This window comes from Squalius cephalus (assembly GCF_949319135.1).
Source record: "Squalius cephalus genome assembly, chromosome: 1".
NCBI classification, from domain to species: Eukaryota; Metazoa; Chordata; class Actinopteri; order Cypriniformes; family Leuciscidae; genus Squalius; species Squalius cephalus.
This window is the reverse complement of record NC_137122.1, coordinates 38,547,473-38,573,363: the sequence shown is the minus strand read 5'-3', so window position 1 is coordinate 38,573,363 and position 25,891 is coordinate 38,547,473. Positions and strand designations below refer to the sequence as shown.

General features: G+C 37.9%; 1 protein-coding gene across 5 annotated transcripts; it reads right to left on the bottom strand.

Moving 5' to 3' along the window:
• Window positions 1–548: 548 nt before the first annotated feature.
• sgsm3 (small G protein signaling modulator 3) lies at window positions 549–25,891 on the bottom strand. 5 transcript variants are annotated; one of them, XM_079868595.1, is made up of 22 exons: window positions 25,324–25,878; window positions 16,391–16,462; window positions 16,203–16,288; window positions 15,980–16,043; window positions 12,906–13,117; window positions 12,450–12,557; window positions 11,483–11,626; window positions 11,186–11,381; window positions 9,148–9,293; window positions 8,761–8,994; window positions 8,466–8,648; window positions 7,773–7,928; window positions 7,627–7,681; window positions 6,252–6,301; window positions 6,020–6,172; window positions 5,417–5,487; window positions 5,275–5,323; window positions 5,098–5,183; window positions 4,845–4,967; window positions 4,364–4,424; window positions 3,257–3,328; window positions 577–1,723 (listed from the first exon to the last, which is right to left on the bottom strand). In XM_079868595.1, exons 2-21 carry the CDS (start codon window positions 16,395–16,397, stop codon window positions 3,257–3,259), a joined length of 2,256 nt encoding a protein of 751 aa, XP_079724721.1. In that variant the 5' UTR covers window positions 16,398–16,462; window positions 25,324–25,878; the 3' UTR covers window positions 577–1,723. The 5 variants fall into 5 exon arrangements, with proteins under 5 accessions (XP_079724719.1, XP_079724718.1, XP_079724717.1 ...); XM_079868594.1 differs by having other exon boundaries at window positions 16,203–16,291; window positions 25,324–25,484; XM_079868593.1 differs by lacking the exon at window positions 3,257–3,328 and having other exon boundaries at window positions 549–1,723; window positions 25,774–25,891.

Genomic DNA, 25,891 nt, shown 5'->3' with positions numbered 1-25,891 from the left:
TACTGTTTACTGAGCTTTAGTATTCACACCCTTGAGGCAATATGACACCTGGACCATTCTCTACGTTTACATGTTGTGAAGCTTTCCACAACCAATAAACTGATGTTGACAATTTAAGCAGGGTGTGATTCTTTGCTACTCTGAGTTTATCTAGTCCAGGGACCCCTCTTATGTATCATTTATTGATGTGTAGCATTTTAACTTAAAACATTTGAATTTAACTCAATTCATTTTGAGACAATGAAACATTTAGCTGAACTTTAAATAAAACTTTTTTTAGTCAGCATTACTCTATTTTCTAAATGCATTACTTTTATTTTAAAAGCTTAACCTAGTAACTTTTATTCATAACTCGATCTTCGGGTGATGTGTGCGGAACTTCTCCAATCATTTAATCCGCTTAAACCTCGTCCCTTTTTACAATCACCTGCAAGCTCATGTTCAGATCTGCCTCCATCCAATCAAACATTCAATGGATTGAACCAAGTCCCTGCCCTGCATCTTTTCAAGACAAAATAAATGATTGAAAACTATTAAAGCAAGTAGATGCTGCACAAATAAAAGACAAGAATTCTTACAGATATAGATTTTTATTTACGTACACATTATCGGTTATCGTGGATATGATCTACAGCCCTGCGAACTGGTCATGCTCAACCAATACAGAGACTAGTTTTTGGTTCAAAACTAACTTTTTTTTTTTTTACCAATTACAGGAACTACAAAATGGACCCTTTTCCTTTAACTTACTGTATCATGTAATTGTGCTGCTGTAGGCTCTTCTGTCATCCTGACAGGATCAGAGTGGTCCATTCTGACTCGATCTAGACTAATGCAGCACTGGACTTCACCAACTCTACATATCAAAAAAGCTAAATACCACTTTCTCTTCATACTTTACATGGTTTGATTCATTGCCACACATGGCCTGATAGAGGCCGATTCAATCAAGTGTCTTAATGAGAGAGAGAGAGAGAGAGAGAGAGAGAGAGAGAGAGAGAGAGAGAGAGACTGTGTCTGACTACAATAAAGTCTCAATCACCTGCCATCATTAGTTTGCTGTAGATGTAATTTGATTTTACAGATGTGTGGTGGTAACCAAAGTTATTTTGGAAACCATCGTTCTTGATTTGACAATCCTCTGAAGATCATTTGACATTGCGAAGCGTAATTATGAAAATGTGTTTGGCTAAATGTGGTTTAATTTCAGATTTTACATTACCAATATACACAAATGTGAAACGTGATCATTCAGACACTGATTTAGCTCTTCAAAACAATCCTTCAGGAGCCAAGATTCATTTATGAGTCATAACCACCATAATTGTGCCCCAAATGGTGCAATATTTATTTTGCTTCGGAGGAGAGGAAGTGCACAGACCACACTGGCCCTTTCTGTAGTTTGATTCTATGTGAACTCTTGGCAAAGGACTCCTCCTTTGTACAGACAGACTCTTAAATGAGTCACAAAAAGTGAAACTATTGTGTCAAGACTCACAAACACTCACCATTTCAGCCATGTGACATAAAGCTGTACATGAAATGAACATGAATTTCACATGTGACCCCTGTTTTTCTGCAGATGGAGAGTGATTTGGCCTATGTTTGCAGCTCACGGGATGTGTGTGATTTTTTTTTTTTAGCCATCGATGTCCCAGCTGAAGAGGTGATGTTTCACCAACATGTCCTGAACTCCCTCCTTCAAAGGGCTCTGCTCCTTCTCCTGGAAAAAGAGTGGGGTAAAGTGAGCCGTTTGGTGGACACATACATTCTATTGTATGTGTCTTCACAATTGCACTGCACTGATAAAACAGCTCTCTGTTGTCTTAAATGGCTGAATTAATTAAAAACAAATGGCTGCGCTCAGCATTCCCGCTGATTTTCACGACTATCTTGCTGTAATTAAACATGGCAATCTATCAGAGCTTGAGTGCTTAAGTCAAGGAGGTCACTGGTGACATGAGAACCACAGTGCACTAACAACAACTCAGCTAAAGGACAGAGCGGAAATTCCTCTACGAGCTAACAAGCTTTTAAGTGAATTCTGAACTCCAGGTAATGCCCGTCACTGCTACTTACAGACAACAGCGAAGACAGACAACCATTAGCATCAAGCCTACATCTAGACTGAAGAGAGGATTTTCACGAGCATGTACTTAATAATCACAATATCATCTTGTGCAACACCTGTCAATTCCGACACTGAATTCGGTCAGAACACCCAGACAATCCCCCCCTAAAGCCTGTTCACACAAAGTTGAATGTCTGCATGAAGTTTTGATTACATGCACACAGTCATATTTTTTAAATGCATTTTTCAATTGTTCAGATGCAAAAATAAATAAATATCCAATGAGTTTGCATTTATCATGTTATAATATGATATTATACACTAGTACCGTTAAAATTTTTGGGATCAGTACAATTAAAAAAAAAAGAAATTAATACTATTTTTCAGCAAGGATATTAAATTGATCAAACGTGACAGTAAAGACATTTATCATGTAAGAAAATATTTATATTTCAAATAAATGCTGTTCTTTTGAACTTTTTATTCATCAAAGAACCATGAAAAAAAAATTATCACTGTCTCAATTTTTTAATCACATTTTCAACTGATTATAATCAGAAATGTTTCTCGAGCATCAAATCATGTTAGACTGATTTCTGAAGGATCATGTGACACTGAAGACTGGAATAATGATGCTGAAAATACTGCTTTGTCATCACAGGAATAAATGACATTTTAAAATAGACTAAAATAGAAAACAGTTATTTTATTTGTAATAGTTTCATAATTTGACTATTTTTGATCAAATAAATGCAGCCTTGGTGAGAGACTAAAGAACAATTCTTTAATTTCCCTTTCATTTAGATGGAGCACTGGCAAAAACTGATGAAACGATTAAATGAACCAGCATTAGATTAATTGTGAATAATTCGGGTGCTAAATGTTGGCTGTTTAGCTGCATGTGACTTGGTGTGAGCAGGCTTTATCTTTACAAGCACACTGGGATACAGGGGTGTGTCTGAAATGAAATGTAGTGGAGAGTAATATTTGCTTTAGAGCTTAATTAGCATTCAACACAAATTTTTTAGAGGTTTAGTTCACATGATCTGGAGCCACTATGTAAACAGCAGTGCAGGACACACCAAGCGCTACAGCTACTAAGCTACTACTACTACCACCACCACCACTTCTTGCTCTGGCAGCTAGTTATCAAGCAGCAGGCTAGTAACTAGTTGCCAGCATTACCTAGAGGTCCCAACTAAAGAGGTGATGTTGGACCAAGACATCCACCACTTCTGATTTGAGAACGGGAGTCTTCTGGAATGGCAGACAAACACGCAAACACGTTACCCGTGGTGTCTTTAAGGGGTGTTGAAATGAATCGTTACTAAGATGCATCGCGATGTGGACGATTCATCGATGAAGTAATAGACCATAATCGATTATAACCGTTATAGCCTACTGACATTTCTCTGACGTCACTGGTTGCATATGCACTTGCAGCGCTAGTGTAAAATGGTGGAGGGAGGTAAAACACAAACGCGAGTAATAAAAAATAAAAATAAAAAATCAAACAAAAATCAACACAAAAACGCTGTGTGAGCATGTGCATGAGTGCAAGTAGCCTATGTGTGCGATGGTGTGTGCGTGTGTTAACTTAAGTACACAACTTGACAGTTTCATGTGCTTTTAATATTTACTAGTGTTTATTAGTTATAAATGCTGCTGTCGTCTGCTGTGTTCAGACTTTAAGGGATAGTTCACCCAAAAATGAAAATTTTGTCATCATTTACTCACCCAACTCGAGTTGTTTCAAATCTGTATGAATTTCTTTGTTATGTGGAACATAAAAGATGATATTTTGATGAATGTTTGTAACCAAACAGTTGTGGGACACAATTGACTTCCATAGTATTTTTTTTCCATACTATAGAAGTCAATGCCTCCCCACAACTGTTTGGTTACTGACATTCTTCAAAATATCTTCCTTTGTGTTCAACAGAAGAAAGAAACTCGTACAGGTTTGAAACAACATGAAGGGGAGTAAATGATGACAGAATTTTCATTTTTGGGTGAACTATCCCTTTAAGTTTTGTTTGACTACAGGAAGTGTACTTTTAAAAAGGGAGTTCATATATCTTACTGATTGTATTCATTGACGAAAATGTAGCTATGTGCAGTAATATATTGCAACGCATCATGATATCGAATCAAATTGAACCGTTGGCATGATAATCGTAATCAGATTGAATCGTGAGACCAGTGACGTTTCACACCCCTAGTGTCTTTGTGCATGTGGGAGTGCATGTGAGACGTTGAGTGAATGTGAGTGATGAAGTGTTGATCTCGCACCTCTTTTTTGGTAGGCAGCTCACAGTCTTGGGAGAGACTGAAGGCAAACTTTGAGAGAACTCTGAAAGCAGCACATACAAACTCATGTCAGTAATACACTCAAAATAACAGTTATGGCAGTCACTTCTAATACACAGAAAAGCTTTAAACACTTCTTGACCAATGAATCTCTATGACCCTTCCAGTTATGATTACAGATCATTCGGCAATGAATCATTCAGACCAATTTGTGAAAGATTTGAAAAAAATTAAACAAATGATTACTATGGTTTATGAGAAAATGTAATGTTTAATTAAAATAATTTAGAGCCTAAATAAAAATGTAGAGTAACAAGAGAAATAAAATGTTATTTCTATAACTAGTCTTGAGAATTAAATAAAAACTACATTAACACATTTTTAAATTTCTAATTTAAATTTTCCTCTTTGTTTGATTGGTTTGTAACAAAATTTCAGCCCATCAACAGAGGCTCAGTCTTACCTGAGTTCACACTTTATCTGAACCCAGCCAGGACTGCGCAGGAAAGACCAGGGATGGTACCATTTCTCCACGGCACTCATACTGGAACACAAAACCTCCAGCCACAGGTGCAGCACCTGCTCACTGACACACACACACACACACACACACACACACACACACACAGATGAGTATAGAGAGTCTATGCTGCACGCTTGCATTATGGGAAAAGAAAAGAAAATTAAAGAGATACTAAAACAGCAGGGAGACTTACTTTAAGCCCACACAGATGAGCGAGCGGAACTTGACGTCCATCTGAACATGTGCAGTGTCGTGGCTCATGTTGACAGACTGCACTGCCTAAGATGACAGGCAGAGAGCGCTCAATGCACACGCAAATAAACAGTACTCAACTGCTGATCACTGACAAGATTTCTATTGTAAAACTCACCCTGTACAGTAGCTCTTCAGGTGTGAGCACCTTCCCATCTTCATCTAACCTAAAAAGACAAGGATCCAACCGGCTATCACATCAACAAAGCACTTTTATGAGGATTTAAAAAGGTTAGATCTTATGTTATTACATGTCTCACCTGTAGGTCTTGCATAGCACCAGTCTGGAGTAGACAGAGTTGAAATCTCTCTCCACTTCTCTGCTGGCTGCCTGTGATCAACACACACACACACACACACACACACACACACACACACACACTCTTTCACTCACTACTGGCATATACGCATCTATATTGTATATTTATATAGGTAGCACAACCTGTTACAAAAGCACTATAAAAAAAGGAGAGAGTAACAGGGCGGTCACACTACACTTTTCGTTGCATTGACTTCCATTCATATGCATGCGAATGCATCAGACCACAAACACAAGCTCATGTTGGTGAATGCCTTTCACCAACATTTGGTGTTTGGTGAACTCTGACCTCTGAATTCATCACGTGAAGACATGTGACCAGTTGAAGATAGATACGTCACGGCGTGAGATATTTTTGCAGTTAAGTCAATGAGATTGTATATTTTTTACATCTTGAGTGTATTACTATTTGTTTTATGTTGAATTATTGTTTATAAAAAAGACTGCAGAGCGTGACTTTAAATCAAGACCGTTGCAGTGTCCAAGGAAATTTTGCATGCTCAAAGACTAGTGAGACCACGGCTTAAGACAACATTTCATGTACCTCCTCAATGAAGAGCCATGGGTGACAGGGTCCCCCAAGTATGGAGGGCTTCTTCAGGCCGTGCTGAAAGATAGCCTTGAGAGCAGGACACAACGAGCCTCTGACCAAGTCATTGACAGCCTCAGTTACGGTGTCATCTCCTGCCAGGGAGTACTGAACAACAACACAGATGTGCATGAGAAAATAAACCTCTTAACCAAGTATCTGAAGCAAAGACATTATTTATAATCACCTCTTTACTTCGTTCATCCAAGACTTCCACAAATTTAGCAGGAAACCAGCCTAAAAAGACAAAATGGTTGTGGGAAATACTCTCTTGAGTAGGTACTTATTTTGAATTTGAGTAATTACTTCAGGGCTGCTAAAAAGTTCTATATAGTATCATATGCACACCAGAATCTCGCTGGAAGTAGAAGGTCATCCAGGTACTTTTTTGCCTACTCTTTTATCAGTACTGTGAATTTGGACATACTGCTTTTGTCACATACTGTTTTTCTTCTACTATATAGTGGGGAAGTATGTGATTTCGGACGCAGCTATTGACTTCTAAGTGTAGTTGGGATCATATCAGAAAATCAGATTTAAAGGGAACCTATTATGCAAAATTCACTTTTACATGGTGTTTGAACAAATGTGTGTGTCGGCAGTGTGTGCACACAACTACCCTATAATGGTAAAAATCCCCATAAATAATAAGCAGTGTCTCAGAACAAGTCGTTTGCAGTTTCTGTGCAATGTGACGTCACATATGCTTAGGCCCCGCCCACGACTGCTGACGGACTCTACCCTATTAGCATAGACCCCACACACTGAGTGAACTGCACACAGTCCGCCATGTTTATCTCCTCGCCAGAGCATTTAACAGCAGCGTTCAAGTAAGATATGTATTCTAAAATTTCCTTTTTTTTTTTTTTTTATATTAACAGCATATATAGCAGTAGGTACTGTATATTATGCTGCTTTCAATTTAATACACAGATCTAATATACACATGCGATTTCTTTACTTGCTGTTCACGTTAACAGACATAAACGACAGTGTTTATGTGAACTTTGTCAAATTACATGCAAGGTTATGTCAAAAACACAGTTTAAGCACAGTATCACATGAAAGAGAACTTAGTTCAATAGTCATGGGACGCTCCATCTGACAGCCAGCTTTCTATGAGTAGTGTACTTTCTACGAGCTCAGAAAACCATATATCAGATGTTTAGACTGATATGGCTTTAAAACGCATGCAGATAATAAGCTTTCATGATGATGAAGAACTGCAATGTCACGTAAGCGTGACCGCGATAGAGATTATAATCAAAACCAAACAGATGTTTTCGTTTTTGGCAGAGTATCCGAGGCACGAGCTATACAGGCTCCGCCCTCTTCTGGAAAGCACAGAGGGGAGCAACAGCTCATTTTCATTTAAAGATACAGGCATGAAAACAGCATATTATTCCTTCCACTAACAAAATAGGCATTTACAACATGGTATTATAAATTATATGTGGGGTACTTTGAGCTGAAATTTCACAGACACATACTGGGGACATCTGAGACTTGTATAACATTGGTAAAAAGGGGCGTAAGCTTATTGTAAGGCCATCTCAGCTCACCTCTTAGGCCGTTCAGCTCTCCCACCCAGCAGTGCTCGTCTTTCTGTGAGATGATCTAAGAATAAACACAGAAATACACAGTTAAAAAGGATGAAAGGTGAAGCATCAGTTAAAATGTTTAGATGACAGAAACAGCAGTTTCTCACTGTAATGATGTCATTCTTCCGAAAACCCAGTTCATCATCGTCGTGCCGTTCAAAGTCCAGTAAGGCTTTGGCTCGTCTCCGACGATTCCGAGACACGACCAGGAAGTTCTCGTGATCCCTTTGATGACTTTCCATAGAATAGTCTGGAGTTAAATCCTACAGAGAAAGAGACACACACAAGGAATGTACAAAACAAACGTTAACAAAAACAAACATTTTATGGGCTCAAATAAAAAATATATTGCTAATAATGATAAATATAATAATTTTAATTATTACAATACTGTAAATATCATTATTACAATTGTTATCATTAGTATAATTATTAATAAACAGTGATATAATCATATTAATAAATTATTAATGGCTACAAGTAAGATGGACAGAAAGAGGAATTCCGTATTATCAAATGAAATATCTGGCTTGTTATCTGACTAAATTATTATAATTGATTAATAACTCGAGACTCTCCATGACTCACAGTGGTCTGTTTACAGGGAATGCAAGTGTGCTGCTAATTTCTTGTTGCATAGGCCTAGCAATTCAACAAAACAACTCAGTGAGTCATCCGGTCGGCTCAGTGCAATGATACATGAGTCACAGTGTGGCTGTTTCAGTGCAAATGTTCTGTTTCTAATTGACTTCTTCCTGGCAGATTTATAAATGTGAATCATTTGATTGAGTGGCTCTTACAGTGCTGCAGTTGCGGGGGTCCAGGCAGTGAAAGTGTTCTGCTGTGCGACTGATGGCTTCTCTCAGCGCTGCCACCAGCTCTGTCTGTTTAATGTTTTTGGCCTTTAGCGCCTCCACCTCGTCCTCGCCCCAGAGCAGTGAGCTCAGGGTGGATTTCCTGTGCAGGCTTTGTCTGCGGACCACCTGCACAATGATGACAATTATGAGCGAGCCTTTGATCACATTTTGTATATTGTTATTGGGGTGTGTTAAAATGTGTGCATCACAGATGATGGTTAAAGGTTTGTGATCTCACCTTGTTGAGGTTGGTGTGGAGAGAATGGGAGTTGTTGGAGTTGAGCTGGGCCTGCTCTGCCAGGATGTAGGCCAAATGCTTGTGTCTGAGTGTATCTAGGTTATCCTGAGACAGAGATCCTGCCAGACGCACAGCCTCTCCCAGCACTGCGGCCCCATCCTCTAGTTGACTGGGCAGATCTGACAGAGTGTTGAAGATGGATGCCGAGTTCTCAGACGATACCAGCTCTTCCTCCTTTAAAACACAGGAAGAAACGATTATTATTATTGACTGTGTGTCATAAACACTCATGATTGCCCTGTTTAACATATGAAGGCTTAGTAAATAGAATGTGTTTTAGTTTTTTTTTTCATACAATAAAGCAAAACACCCAAAGACATGTGCTACCTTGATCTTCAGCATGCCCAGTGTAACCTGGAAAAGCACCACTGAGCTCTCGTAGAAGAGCAGGTCCCAGATTCGCAGCAGGATGCGTATGTCCACCACACTGGCAAATGCAGTGAGGAACCAGTGTAGAGTGATTAAAGACAGTTCTGAGAGGGAAAACAAACGATAAAAGTTTTTTTTTATTCAGCATATGTTTAGGAGGAATACATCTTTGGAACTCTGCAAAATTGATAAAAAAAAAAACAGCAACATTTATTAAATAATTTTTGCAAAAGTAAATTTTAGGCTTTTTAAGACAAATACAATTAATACCATATGTCCCTACAGAACAAATCCATAAAATGTTATCATGCATCTCAGATTATTTTACTTAATTAAACAAGCAGTTGTACATTCAATTTCAAAACAGGGTAACTGCAAGTTTAAAATACTTAAGACTAGTTTTATTTAATATACAGTATTAAAAAAATCAATACATAAAAATTATAGGATGACTGATATTGGATTTTGCTGATATGATAATGTGCGTAAAGAAAGGTAATAAATAGATTATAGTGCCGATGCTCATAAAAATGTATAAACTGAATGTGTTATGTTCTTAGACTTTCATTCCTGTGATGGCCACAAGAGTTTATGTTGAATTAAATGCTTAATACAGCTTATCTGTAATTGGACTACAACTAATATCCATAAGAAAAAAAAGGTTTTATGCATAACGTGGTACTTTTAATTATAGACAAGCCCAAAATACACTGGGACTCTTATTTTAAAATGTCTATGCTGCTCATTCAAAAAGTGATAAGGAGGCTGATAAATATGCACTTGTACAAACATCTACAAGATAAAAACAAAGTAAACATTACCCATTATTCATCAACAGTAAATCATAGGCAGTCACTTGGGATAAATGCACAGTATTCATTGATTGCAAATCGCTGAAACCGAGAGCCTGTAGAGCGTGCTGCGTTTTGACTTTGCAGCTCTCACATTAATTACATTTAAATAATCGCCTTTTGAAGTTTAATAATCAATGGCTGTATCGCAATTCCAAGACCTCTTAAATGTGCAGTAAATGATTTCTGAGAAACGCTGTTGAAAAATGAAATCAACACCCAAATAAAAAATTGTGAATATTTGCTAGATGTCTGCTCTGGGTGTGTGCTGAAAAAAAAAGTATTTGTACATAGTCCAGGCTGTGTAAATAGTTGAAAAAACAAAGTGGATCGGACCGATCCACTGAACACATCAACGGACTTGTAGCCGATCAGCATCAACACTCATGATAGGGGAAAAGAGAGAAGGGAAATTTGTAGAATGACTGTAGAAAGAAAGATGGCTGAGATATTACCAAAGAGAAAATGGTCAGAGGAATAACTGGAGAGAATGGTTACGATCAGGCAAGAACTAGGTCCCGCATTAATATTGGAAAAGCTTTCTTGCACTGGAGAGACGTTAAGGAGCGGGAAGGCCTGAAAACAGACGCAGAGGTTGTTTTGTTTCTGCTGTTTCACAAAACCAAGATATGCTGTTGTTGTTGCTGTTATTGAATCACAGCTGTCTGATGCTGTTGCTGTTTGTGGTTGCCTGTGTTGCATTGTGTGAAAGGACGGGTGTGTTTGATTGGGTGTTGATTTCAAATATGAACTGTATTTCTCAGACAACACTCACTACACCTTTAAAATAATAATTAACACTTTTGTTATACCAATTTACATATATATTAATTGTTGGCCTGGTTTCACTAATAGGGCTTAGATTAAGCCAGGCCTAGGCCTTAGTTCAATTAGAGCATTTAAATAGTTTTTATAAACATGCCTTAGAAAAAAACATAACTGGTGTGCATCTTGAGACAAAACTTGGCACTGCTATATTTCAGTGCATGTTGCTTTCAGTTAAAAACAGCTCAAACATGATTTTTAGTCTGGGACTTGGCTGAAGCCTTGTCTGTGAAACCAGGGGGTTATAACCTTAAATTTGATCAAACTGAATTAAAGATGTTTAAAAAGACCCTGTAAATGTGAGGCTGTGTGTGTCTCACCAATGTCATGCTCCTGTAGCAGCTGATCCAGGCGAGGCAGATACTGCACTATGAGCTGTCTGAGCACACGCTGGTCAGTTTGAACACCCAACAGAGTGGAAGAGAAGTATGAGGGAGGCAGTATGTCCTCTATCAGAGCACACATCATCCACAGAGCATCTTCCTCCTCCAGAAACAACAGAAGGCAGGACACCACCTGCATCAAAGACAAACACAAATGCCACAGAGTCTGACACCCGATGACCCAAACGTTAGATGGCAGAGAGACAAAGACTCTGTGTTAAGGTTGCTCCTCACCATGCCTGTGCCCTGACAGTAGCCGATGTCGGGATACAGCCACGCAAGCCCTCTCAGGACCCGCCTGAGCTTGGGCACCCCCACACTCGACAAAGTGTTGAAGCATGCATTAGTGGGCATGGTCCGCAAAAGATCCTTTTCTATCTGCAGCAGAGACAGAGAGAGAACCTTAATATAGGAAATATTGGAAGATGGCAATAAATTAATTAATCAAACTAATCATGAATAAAATGCATATTGATGTTAGCTGAAACAAACCACAAACCACTTGTGGCAGACAGGTCAAATTAAAAGTAGTTATGTTTTTAAGCACATATTTCAAGACTTATCTTTTACGTATACTTTTTGAATAGGCATGTTTCATTACTCATCAAGCTGGAAGAAAACACAGAACATGTTTTTCCAATAAGATTTCTACATAACTTCATGAATGATTCATTTTCCTGTTTTCACTGTAAAGCTGCTTTGAAACAATCTGTATTGTGTAAAGCGCTATAAAAATAAAGGTGACTTGACTTGAAATGTAAATGACATAGACTACCATTCAAAAGTTTGGGGTGTGTATGATTTTTTGTTTCTAAAGTCTCTCATTCTCATCAATGCTGCATTTATTTGATCAAAAATCAGTAAAAAGAGTAATATATATATATATATAAAAAAAGTAAAAGAATATATATATTTATTCTTTTTTTTTTTTTTTACTTTATTCCTGTGATGACAAAGCTGAATTTTCAGTGTCACGTGATCCTTCAGAAATAATTCTAATATGCTGATTTGGTGCTCAAGAAACATTTCTTACTATGATCATCTTAGAAAACAGATGTGCCGCTTAATATTTTTGTTGAAACTGTGATACATTTTTTGGGGGATTCTTTGATAAATATAAAGTTCAAAAGAACAACATTTATTTGAAATAGACATCTCCACTTCAAATAAATCTCAGATCTATGGCAGAGATGACATGTACCTGCTTGGCTGCTGTAGTGTCATCATTAGAGCTGTTTTTGACGATTTCCCTGTAGGAAATTTCTGATGTTCGCTTTTTCTGCAGGGCCCCTGATAAACGCATCCACAACTAAAGAAATGCATAAAAGAGACAATGGAGTACGAGACCGATAAACACACAAAGATCCAGCAGAGATGCGGCGGGAAGATCACAGATTTGAGACGCACCGCTGTTCTCATGGGAATCTCTAAAAATAGCAATACAGCATAAACAAGATATTACCAAGACATCATGTCCTATTTCAGTGAGATTAAGAATCCCTCAAGCATGAACATGGTTGCCATGGGAACATTACATCAGCAGATTAGCCGCCTGATGTTGTGTAACAATACAAAGACAGCTTTAAATACGTTGTGAGGTTCAAACACACACAGAAGCACATTCAGAGGTCGATGAACAAAGGCTCTCAGTGCTGACCTGTGGTCTCATGCTGTGCGGTATGCCCCCCAGCACGAGGGACCGAAGGCGGTCTGAGCGGGCCAGTGTGGGGGAGATCTTGTCCCATGTCAGGTCTCCTACAGTGTTATTGTGGGTGAACTCCAGATGGGCTTGCCAGCGAAGTCTTTGCTGAGGGTCTTCTCTCTGAGGAGCTCCCTCACCACGCAGCCATTTTCGTGTCTCAACACCGTCTGAAACACACACAAAAACCCACTTTCAAACTCGTCAAAGAAGACAGTACCAGATGAGACATGATCTTTAAGAGGATTTGACATTAAGCTTTTCCTTTTTACTCATCTTTTTAAATCTGATCACTTACTTTTCCAAGTCACCCATCCCAAAAACACTTCTACAACAAAGCTTTAACATATTAAATTATTGGCAATAATTATACAGTGTTATTTAATACATATTATATACTTGACCATTCAAAAGTTTGGGGCTGGTAAGATTTTAAAATGTCTTTGAAAGAAGTCTCTTATGCTCACCAAAGCATCTATAAAATAAAAATACAGTAAAAAACTAATATTGTGAAATATTAACACAATTTAGAAGAACTGTTTTCTATTTGAATATTTAAAAATGTGATGTATTCCTGTGATGACAAAGCTGAATTTCCAGCATCATTACTCCAGTCTTCACGGTCACATGATCCTTCAGAAGTCATTCTAATATGACGATTTGATGCTCAAAAAACATTTCTTATTATGATCAAGGTTGAAAACAGTTGTGCTGCTTAATATTTTTGAGAAGATTATGATAAATATTTTATAGGAATCTTTGATGAAAAGAAAGTTCAAAAGTTCAGTGTTTATTTGAAATATAAATCTTTTGTAACATTATAAATGTCACTTTTGATCAACATCATGCATCACTGCTGAGTAAAAGTAATCATTTCTTAAATAGAAAAAAGAAAAAACACTTACTGACCCCAAACTTTTGATTGGTGATATAATGTATATATACGGTAGCATTAAGATTATGCAAACTTAGTGAATAAACATAATACAATATAAAAGTACAGATTTAGCTGTTTTTCTGTGGTTGTCCTAGACAAGTGTTAAAGGGATACTCCACTTTTTTTGGAAATAGGCTCATTTTACAACTCCCCCAGAGTTAAACAGTTGAGTTTTACCGTTTTCGAATCCATTCAGCCGATCTCCGGGTCTGGGGGTCCCACTTTTAGCATAGCTTAGCATAATGAATTGAACCGGACAAGACCATTAGCATCTCTCTCAAAAAAATGAACAAAGAGTTTCGATATTTTTCCTATTTAAAACTTGACTCTTCTGTAGTTACATCGTGTACTAAGACCGACGGAAAATGAAAAGTTGCGATTTTCTAGGCTGATATGTCTAAGAACTATACTCTCATTCCTGCGTAATAATCAAGAAACTTTGCTGCCCTACCATGAGTCCAGCAGGCGTAATGATATGACGCAGCACCTGATAATAGTCCCCAGCTCAGTAGCCTATTATCAGGCGGCATGCGCTGCGTCATATCATTACGCCTGCTTCACCCATGGTAGGGCAGCAAAGTTTCTTGATTATTACGCAGGAATGAGAGTATAGTTCTTAGACATATCAGCCTAGAAAATCGCAACTTTTCATTTTCCGTCGGTCTTAGTACACGATGTAACTACAGAAGAGTCAAGTTTTAAATAGGAAAAATATCGAAACTCTTTGTTCATTTTTTTGAGAGAGATGCTAATGGTCTTGTCCAGTTCAATTCATTATGCCAAGCTATACTAAAAGTGGGACCCCCAGACCCGGAGATCGGCTGAATGGATTCGAAAACGGTAAAACTCAACTGTTTAACTCTGGGGGAGTTGTAAAATAGGGCTGAAACGATTAGTCGACATTGTCGACAACGTCGACAATAAAAAATTGTCGACAAATATCTTTGTTGTCGAGTAGTCGTTTGATCCCACGTGACCTAATGTAAGGGTCTGCAATATCGCGATTTGACCGCTACGGCGCTGTAGCGCTAGAGTGTAATGCAGCCGTTACAAATGCTATTGCGGTAGAAGAAAACACAGCGCGAATTATGACGGAGTGCAAACGAATCCGTACTAGCAAGGAGTGTAAAGTTTCACAAAACTGCAAACCAAGAATGCTGTCGTATGCAATACATGCAAGGCGGAACTTGCTTTTCACGGGAGCACAACATGCATGTTAAAACACTTAAGTTAAAGAGGAAAAACCCGGCACGAGACTAATAACTAGCAGTAAATCTCTTTTTAGAGAATGCAATACTACTAATAATAGCAATAATATTAACAATAATAATACAATTACAGTAATGTGATGATTTATTTTTGCATAGAATAAAGCTTGATCGAGCTTAGGAGTCAGGGCTGTTTTTATTATTGTAACGTTAGCTCTATTAGCATTAGGTAACGTTATTACAGTATTATCCCTTGCCTGTATTTTGTTACATATTCATGAAGACTTACAAAAGGAGATGTTATGAAGAATATCATGTCAGTTAATTTTTTATACTGTAAATTAAAAGGTGAATGAGAATGTCTCTGTCAGCTCAACTCAATTGTCATATCAATTAAAAAAAAAAAATTCTTATAATAATTGTTTGCAGTTTAAGTGTGTCTGTAATGCAGCTGATAATTTTTTTCTATTGAAAGAGAACAGAATATTTAACCAATGCTTAGAGAGCATTTGTGTGTGATTTGAGTTGGACAGAAATCTGAAAACTTAAAGAGAATGACCTGTTTAGTTGCTCAAAGTTCATTAAAACAACCATTTCAAAAGCTGAAGTGATTTTCTTTTTTTATATTATAGTTAGAATATGTATAACTCAGTGTTTTAACTAATTGAAAAGGCTGAATAATCGTTCCAAACGTACTGATTAGTCGGCGAAATAATCAACGAATAGTCGATTAATCGTTCTAATAATCGTTAGATTAATCGATTATCAAAATAATCGTTTGTTGCAGCCCTATTGTAAAATGAGCCTATTTCCAAAAAAAGTGGAGTATCCCTTTAAGGTTGAGCCCTATTTCATTTTTTTATTAGTGCTGATATTCCCACACCAACCTTCACTATCAATCCGGAACCCAAACTCATCATAATGCAGTTCTGCTTCCATACTGGGGTCTTTCTGCAATAATCAGAACAATGTCTGTGAGAAATGAACCATCTCCTATGACAATGAAGATGTTACAATAACAAAACACCATTTATCTGGCACTTAAGTATCAATGCAATATGATAAAACATGCCCTCTAAGAATAAAAAGAAAGAAATGCAAGTAAACTACCTGACAGTACTTTGCCAGGATGTCCTGGGGCCACATGCTGGGTGTGAGGGCCGCAAAAGGCCCCCCTGGGGCTGGAGTGTAACTACCTGCTAAACAGAAAACTTTATGAGGAGATTTACTGTGTTTGACAAAACACAAATACAACCATGCTCACAATTAAAAATGTGTGCATTCATGCAGTAGCTTACTTGACATGGTGTTTTCTTAGTGTCTAAAGAGAAGAGTCCAATGAGAGTAGGTCAAGTTGAGGTTCACAGGCCCTAGATAAGGAAGACCAACACATACCAAATGTGAAAAACCTTTCCCACAAGACAAAGTAAAGCCATTAACACACATAGAGAGCGTCATTCCTCAAGTGATCAATGCAATTCACAGCCTGTGGAAATAATCACCTCAAAATATGTGCTTAAAGGAGCCAACAAAGCAGAGTATCATATAACATCACTTTAGTGCAATTCAATAAGGAAAAAAATAAGTATGCTATGAGGAAGTGAAGTGTCTGAAAGCTTTTTTAAAGCTAAACTTGAGCTGCAGGTAGCCTATATTGTGTCCTCCTTTATGCTCCACTTCTCCAAATCAACGCAGACACACGGGACAGCAGGCTAAATCTTCAGCAGCACAGCATGTTCAGATAAATTAATCATGCCAGTGAGAAGCCCATAGACAACACAATACCTTACAAGACTTCTCTCTCCCCGTAACACTGACATCAACCGGGTGTACAACCTAGTGTGATGGAAATGGTTTATGTAATGGCCTCAGAAGTGGTCAATGTGCAGAAAATGCAGACTAAGGATGCTCAGGTCAAAGACCCTGTAGAGTTACCCAAAAAGTGCTTAACAAAGTAGAACTAACAGTCATATATTTAACTTAGATAATTACAAACCAATCACAGTGAAGAAGACTTGAGTAACATTGATTTTTTTCTCAACTGTAAGATATAGATGTACATGTATCTTTCTGTTCAGGGAATCTCTCTAGGTTGTTGTAACCAGTGAGCTCCAACTTTTATTCCTGCAAAGAGCAACTTGGGAGTCGTGTCTGGTAATAGTGTGCGATACTAAACAGAGATCTCTTCCGCGTCTTTTTGCACTTGAACGGACAAATACACACAAAAAATGTCAAAATAGTGTAAACACAGTCGGTTATGTCTTAAGTGAACGAAAACAGTTGACAAAGAACAACAGTATAGGCCTATTGGATCTGTGCAGCACCTAAAGGGACAGCAGCCTAAGATTCCTGCTCCCATCTCTAACAAATCACGCAACAAACGACTGTCGCTGTTGTTGACGACTGAATAACTTTTGTAACTATATTTGTAATGTATATTTTATTTATAAAGTGCAGTGTTATTTTACATTTGATTACAGTTTCTGAACCTAAAATGATTTTTTAAATCGCATCTTTGTTCAGTTGTTTATTTATGCAATTGCTAATTTGTGCAAGGAGTTCTGTGTTGGCGTTGTTGCTGAGCCAGAGAGAGCAGTTGTCATGTAAAGTTATGAAGCAGCTTCACAAAAAACTTATTTTTTAAAACAGTCAACCACACAGCAGACATCCCATGATCCCACCCTGCAAAGACTTATTTCCGGGAGATGGCACATCTTAATATCAGGCTCTCTCGATTTCCGGGATATTGTATGTAATTTGCGGGCGTCAGGGAGCCGCTATCAAATTCGGAAGAGGAGGGATGTCTGGGTATTGTTATTTCTGTGTTACAAATATTCATATTATCACAGAAGAACTGTGATAAAAGTTTATATTTCCGATATAAACACTGATGTCTCTACGTAAGTGATCAAAATAGAGCAAATCACCTTTTGAAAGTAAATTTGCACTTCAGATAATGATTTTTATAACTAAATCATTACGCCACCTGGTGGCGACAAGTGACTGTTAAAAAAATTGATTTGTCACTGAATCATTCATTCAAGAGTTGTTCAACACTGATTTATCCTGTAATTAAACAAGGTACGTAGCCCATTTAAGAGCGAGTCATTGAATCAATCACTTCTTTCAATCATTCACAGCATCACCATCCTTCAGAAGGGGAATTACCTTGAAGTATTGTATGTATTCGGGATGAGAATTACCCAAGGTACTGTAGCATTGTATTATATTATATTATATTATATTGACAACTGGAGGCTGTTCAAATTGTCCGTGGTGAAGAAGTCAGATTAGTAGGTCAATTTTCCACGGCATTGTTTCTTCTCTAAACTCATAACAAACCCGTTAAAGATACTGTACCTGATATTTTTTCTTCTATTTGGGCAAAAATGGTTTAAACCCCAAACAATACATTTTAAAAGCAATCATCTGTGAATAAAACAGGCTTTATGATGCCATCTAACATTTATTATAGATGATTGTAATAGATGAGAAGTTTGTTCCAGGGACGCAAAGGCTTGGCCAATTCCATGCTCAGGAAAAAAGGGGTTTGCGCATATTGAACTCAGGGACAAAAATGATAAAATAAGCGAGTACATCATGAATCCATTTTCCAAACCATGTTTTTGTCTTATCCTGAATCACTACGGTCCACCCATAATAAGTGTTTATATTCTGACTATTTTAGACTGGTTTGGGTCGTACTGCTGCGGAGTAGCCCAGTACCTGCGTGACTCGTCATAGACATAAACAGAGAGAAGTAGCTCCGGCTACAATGTTCTTTTGCAAGATGCATGCAGTTTGTTTATTAACCGAAAAGTTAAGGACTGCAGCTTTAAGGAAATGCGTGAGAGAGAGGGGATATGAGAATATCGGCTCACCCACATAAAAAGAAACGATAGCAAAACTGAATGCCAGGATTCTCACCTATAATTCTCAGACCTTTTGGTCTCCGAGTCAGTGTTTTAAGAAATGTGATGGTTTATGGCTGCTGTACCAGCCAGAGGCTTTTTAGCTGGTATGCAGATGCACCATTCAATTTCCTCATTTGTTTAAAATAAATCACTTCCTTGTTGAATAAAAACCAGAGAGTGAAGGACTGCTCTATAAATGCACCAGAGCTTATCTTCCTGCTCAGCCTACGTGTGTGTGTGTGTGTAAGAAAGAGAGCAATGGAAAACTTAGATGTTATCTGGATATGCATAATGCAACCTCATGGAAGCTCCATTTCACTAAAGGATATAGAGAGAGAGAGAGAGAGAGAGAGAGAGAGAGAGAGAGAGAGAGAGAGACTCAACTAGGATGGTTTTCGGCTGAAATTTTATTGTATTTTTTTTTACCCTATTTTGGTGTAAAATAGGGTAAAATAGGGACTCAAGTCCCCTGGTTGAGAACCAATGTTCTACATCGTCACAAAGATAACATTATCTAAATGGCTAACATATATAGGGTTTTGTAAATCCTAGAACCCTGTTTTGTGAAGCAAACTGCAAAAAAAAAAAAAAACCCTTGTGAAAGTTTTGAAATCATCAATAAGAATGTCTTCAAATCATTTCTTATTTCTTAAAAATCAAGTTTTGCAGTGTACTCCAATGTAATGGAGTTACATTAGCCTATATCTGTATAATGTGCAGCTTGTTATGAATTTTCTGTTTGTAAATAAAATTAGTGAAGAATTTTGTAAAGAAAACATTGAATGAAAACCATTTATAATTGTAGTTCTCAAAGTTAAAATATAGCTTTTTATCCATTTACAAACCCAAATGAGATCAGATTCATGTACAATAATAGACCAGTGTGCCTGAGCCTCAGAGGACAGTCAAGACATCACTGCTGGCTCTCTGTAGGAGTCTCCATCATAAACAAACACTTACAAACAATGACACACTCCACATCACGCTGTGAACCACATCGTCAGTGTCATCCCTATGGCAACAGCCCCCACAGCAACCAAAAAAACAAAGGAAAGCAGCCGAAGTGATCAGTGTGTGAGAGTCCGTCAGTGCTCCTAGATAGGGTCAGGAATCGAAAATCGATTCTAATTCTGGAACCGAATAGACCTTATGTAGCTCCGCCCCTTTTCAGCGCTGCGCTCATTGTCTTTTGACTTCCGGTCTGTATTTTCACAGCGTTTTGCGTGTTTATTAATGAACGGCTCGTTTTAAAATCTTCCCGGTCGATTTACATTTGTTTAGTCATCTGCTTTAAACATTACAGTCCTCATGATAACTTTCGTTAACTTTACATTAAGTAAATCCACTTAAAAAGCTAATTACTCCTGGACAGAAATGCCATATAAATATACAGAGCGACCGCAAAACGGAAGTTAAAAGACAATTTTCCAAAGATGGCGGCGCCCTTGTTTCTCTGGCGCATAAGGTCTATACTTGAGGTCAGGAATCGGATTTAAATTTCGATTCCTTTGTGAGCGTTTCACTATGACTTTGAGCGCGAGACGACTCGCGCGCTGTTTTTTGTGCTGCACACACATCCAAAGTGCGCTCACAGAAAAAGTGATTTTAAACCATTCAAGCCCAAGACGACTCGCACGCTGTTTTCAGTGCTGCAGGCTTGAGTAACTATATTAGGCAACTCTTAAAGTGACAGCAGCTGCCGTCTCTATAACACTAATCAAACAAATAATAAATAAATAATATTTGTAACTAGGCCTATATTTGTAATGTATATTTTATTTATAAAGTGCAATGTTATTTTTACATTTGAATACAGTTTCTGTACCTGGAAATCTTAAAACACAGTTTATTTCAATCGTATCTTTGTACAGTTGTATCTATTTGTTGCGTTTGCTCATTTTTTTAATACTGAGTGTTTACTTGTCTTTAATAATGCTTGAAATTTATATTAGTTAGGCTAGTTTTTCAATGCTATTTTTAAACCACAGGCAAAAGTTCCTTGCGTAAATGTTCTTTAGCCTGTTGATTTTTGTTCATGATATTCAGCTACAATTAAATGTTTTGCAATAAGACTAAATGTAAATGATATCTAAGGCTTTTTTTACCTTATTGGAATCGAAATTAGGAATCGATAAGAATTGGAATCAATAAGCAGAATCGAAATCATTAAAATTGAAACGATACCCAACCCTACTCTCAGAAGACTAAGAAACCTTACAATTTCCTATAACAGTAGGTTACAAATTCCAGGACTCTCAAGAAAATAGAGTGTGGGCTGCAAGCTGCTAATGAAAGTAGATTGGATCATGTCAAGTTAGGTAGATAGATCATTGTACCGTTGTCATTACACCGACACCAGGGTAACTGTGATTTTGGGGTGAATTTAAAATGACCAAACTGCTGGTGTGACTGAGGAATAACGGGTATATTAGCTAGTTGATGAGGCAACATTTTTGTAATAAAGGTAACTTGATGTACTAACATAATAAAAACTTAAAAAATATATATAAAAACAGCAAATTTACTAAAACATTATATAAAAATGAAAATTGAAAAATGAATATTAATAAAAACTACTCCCAATGACACAAAAATAACACTGGTGTGTGCGAGACCGTGATTGTGAGAGACGCCTGCCAACCGAAGGACCATTCATGCCATGAGGCACGTGGCAGCTCTCTGACGTCAGCAAGAAGGGGAGAACAGAGGGAGGGACGGGGGCAGTCAGTGTGTTACATGACTCACGGCATGTTGTGACTAGAAGAAGCTGGAGGAAGGAAAGATGGAGGTGGGGCTGTTGCGAGACAGGGGATCTTTCCCATTGAGGCTATTACTGGGGTACTTTTTTCCAACACAGCTGGACACACTCAGAGGCCATCAGACATCTCAGCTCCTGGGTGTCACAAGCTGGTGATCTCTGGCAGGATATCCTAACCTACCCTGTGCTTAAGGAGGGCGTGAACCACAGTAGACAAACAGAGCCAAACCTTACAGCTACACTATACGTATGTCAAGGGAGTGTCGGTTTTAAAGAAGGTTCCAAAACTTCAAGCTGACAAAATCTTTGTTAGCACTGACCAAACAATGGGTCTCATTCACCAAGCATGCTTACGCGCAAATTTGTACGTGAAATCTGCGTACGAACATTTTTACAAACAAATCATGATTCATCAATAACTTTAGTTCTAAAATATAGGAACAACTGAAACCACTTGTACACAGAAATGACATACTCTTGGTGGCCTAATAAACATGTTAAGATTACATTTTAAGAGGCTATTATTGGGGTGTTTGTTTTTTTGGGATGGAAGGAGTAGGGTTAAAGGGGTCATGAACTGAGAATTCAAATTTTGCTTGCTCTTTTGACAGTTAAGAGGACTTTTTACTACAAAAAATATCCTGTACGTTTCAAAACTCAAAACTATCCAAAAGCTTTTATTGAGATCAAGGACAGAAAACGACAGGATCTGAAAAGTGTCGAATTATGACGTAATAGTGCAGTGAAAGACCGCCTTTGCAGAAGATGATCAACACCTAGGCTATGTCTAAGGCCTCGTTTACACTGTCAGTGAAATGTAACCCAATTCTGATTTTTTGCTCATATGTGACACAGATCGGATGTGTTCTATGACGGTGTAAACTGGAAAAAAACACATGCATTCAGATATTTCGAGATCGGTTTCAGGCCTCATTCATATGTGGAAATAAATCAGATATAAATCGGATATGTGCCAATGCGACTGTCATGTAAACAGGCTGATCGGCTTTTCTGAGGCATTAGGCAACGTCTCTGCGGTTTAATGATGAGAGCAACCCCGATGCGCGTCTGCAAAGGGAAGGATGGCCTGTCGAAACGTTGTGTCGTAGTAGGAGAGGAATGTGGACAAACGTTGACACAACATATCAAAGGTTGGCTTGCTCAACCTAAAATTTCAGACCCACTGCTTCTCGTTAAAGCTCGCCACATTATGTTCCCACCAGTCCTGAGATCTCTCTCGCACACAATAACTGAAGCATATGCGCAGGCTGCAATGGTGGCACTTTTCGTCCTCCTCAGCCTCATAATCATGGTGATGTTTGGCGAACTTCACATATATCGCAGAGCTAGCATCAATCATATTTCGCGTTCGTCCATCTGTGCAAGATAATTTAACCCTTTTAAGCATGCGCGATGTTTCAGATAGTATGGCAAGTTTAAACACATGAATCGAATATGGGTCACAATTGAAAGAACGTGTAAACGGACGGTCAAACAAATATAGGCAACAAATCAGAATTGGGCATCAAGACCTGCAGTGTAAACAAGGCCTAAGTCACAGAGTCTTTGTAAGTAATCTTACTAGTCTTTGTAAACATGTAAGTAATCATGTTTATTCTAATGCCTGATCTGTGATCAGTGATTTCTGATGTGTGATTATTCAAGTTCCGACAGATTTTCTTTGTCTTGAAATCGTTCAATAGGCTACGGTTTATGCATCAGTAAATCAAACCAGTGACGAAATGATCAACTTCATATTGTTTCTCTTAGTACCATGAAAATAATCTTATTTAAATTGTGATTAAATTGAATGCAATCAAAGAATGCTTCCTTTACAGTCACCTAAGATGTCAATCACACAGTTTATCTGGACACTTGCCAAAACTCCCATTATCAATGACACTGTTACACTGCACAATGAAGCTCTTACTGTTTTTAAATCGTGTTTGCATTGTTATTTATGGTGAAAGCATTCTAGTGCAGAAATCGTGTTGCAATGATGAGATCCATTATGAATGTTAGCCAATCACAGAAGTGGGCGTTAACACTGAAGTCTCACAGCAGACACATCCCTTCAAATCAGAGGACTAAAATCAGGGTAAAACCATTTATTTCTAAAGTCAATTTTTTGATTTAAAAATCATATTATTATAAGTGCACCTCAGGAAACACTCCAACTTCAAACACTTGACCCCTTTAAATTACAATTAGACATTAAACCTGAATTATCATAGTAACATAAATTGCGTTCACTTATTGATGGCATCATACCCTCGAGCGGCAGGCACAGCAGATTTCCCCATTGTCATTGCCTGTGTTGCACAAGCTAGTGAACATGGGGGTGGAGGCATCAAGCTAGGGGTGATATCTTTTTGGGTAGGGGCTTTTTTGTATTGCCGATTTTAAATATTAACAGCATTTACCATAAATTGCTTACTGCACCTTTAACAGCTTCAGTGAGGTAAAGAACTACAATCCTATGAAGCACTGTGGAAGAGAAACAAATTTAAAAAAAGGAGAAATATTAAACTATTTTATTAATAGTTTAACTATTTTAAAAAATATTAAACTAATTATTATTCTAATATAATGAAAGAAAAATAATTTAATGCAGGAATAGTTTATCAAAAGTAGATTAGTCATCACCTGTATGACTTTCTTTTGTGGAAGACAAAAAGAGATGCAAGGCAGAATAAGAGTCTCAGTCACCTTTCACTTTATGGAAAAATGTGCAGTGAAAGTGAATGGTGACTAAAGCTGTCAGTACAAAATATTCTGAGCGTCTAGGATCATATTTTGTGTCCCAGAGAAGAAATGATGTGACCAGCATGACCGCATTCTTCATTTACATGCTATGGAGACCTTTAAAAAAGGAATAATCAATGGCAGGACGAGTCATTTTACCATATGGCACTTGAAACGAGTTCACGAACTAGCGCACGGGTGCAGTTCACAATGAATCATTCAGAATAACGGACCTGCTGTACTAATAAGGGTTCGGGGAAACCGAGCCCAATAAAACACAGGAAATTAATCTCCTCAGCGACATTAGAAGACAATCATCTGCTATCGTACAAGAGTGCGCTTAAACTAAGTTGCGCACTGTCAAAACACTGCTGCTGTCAGACAAGCAAACTTCACGAGCTGAACACCTTAGAACAAGAGGAAACGTTGATGTGCGTTCCTTAATATAATCTTATTTTGTATTCAGTATTATTACATATACAGGGCATATTTATAGCAACCAAGTCCTCCAAATATGAACATACTGCTCCTCAATCATGTTCGATACTCTCAATACGTGCAAACTATCGTTACTTCTGAGAGGACATTCAAATCTGTGTGCCGCTTTCATAGTCGATACCGTTACTGAGAAAATACATATAAATAACACGTAAACAGTACACTAAAAATGTATGATAGCCCGCTTTAGCTCCGAGACACTAACTGGTCGCTGGCTGGCAGAAGCCATCCAAGCATCAGTAACGTTAATCAATGCACTTGCCGCTACGATTAGCCACCGAGCTAGCGAAACAACTAATGTTATCTGTCTTCTTACCTTACGTCATGCTGAATCACCTTTCTGAAGAGATGTACTTCGTTGTACTATTAAGCATATATTTTGCGGATATGGTGCAAGTATGGGATGTGTAATTGTAACTCGGGTTTTGTGATGGTGGACAGACCGACTGTTTTGCGTCATACACCTGTTCGTGTCTCGCACTGAAGGATTATATCCTTCCGCCAAAAGAGATTTCCTAAAGAAATAGTTCCCATCCTACTAACAGATTTTGTCTGCTTGAAAGCAAAAAAACAAAAAACAAAAACAAAACAACTTTCTATAGCAGAAACGGTAACTGTAATTTAAAATGGAGGAAAGTAAACCGTATTTTTTTCCTCTATAAATATTTTACCACTCTTTTCTGGAAACTTCACTTTGCGCTTCATATGAGCTTTCAAGCGAAATATATAGAGTTGAATAAGAGTCGTTTAGCAACGAACTGCTCACGTTAGCCGCGTTGTGTAGCCCATTATCATCTCAATGCTCAGAAGTCATGGAGCAGAGCAGGAACTACAGCAAACTGCCAACACAACACAATCTCCATCCGCCGTCTTGATTAAACGTC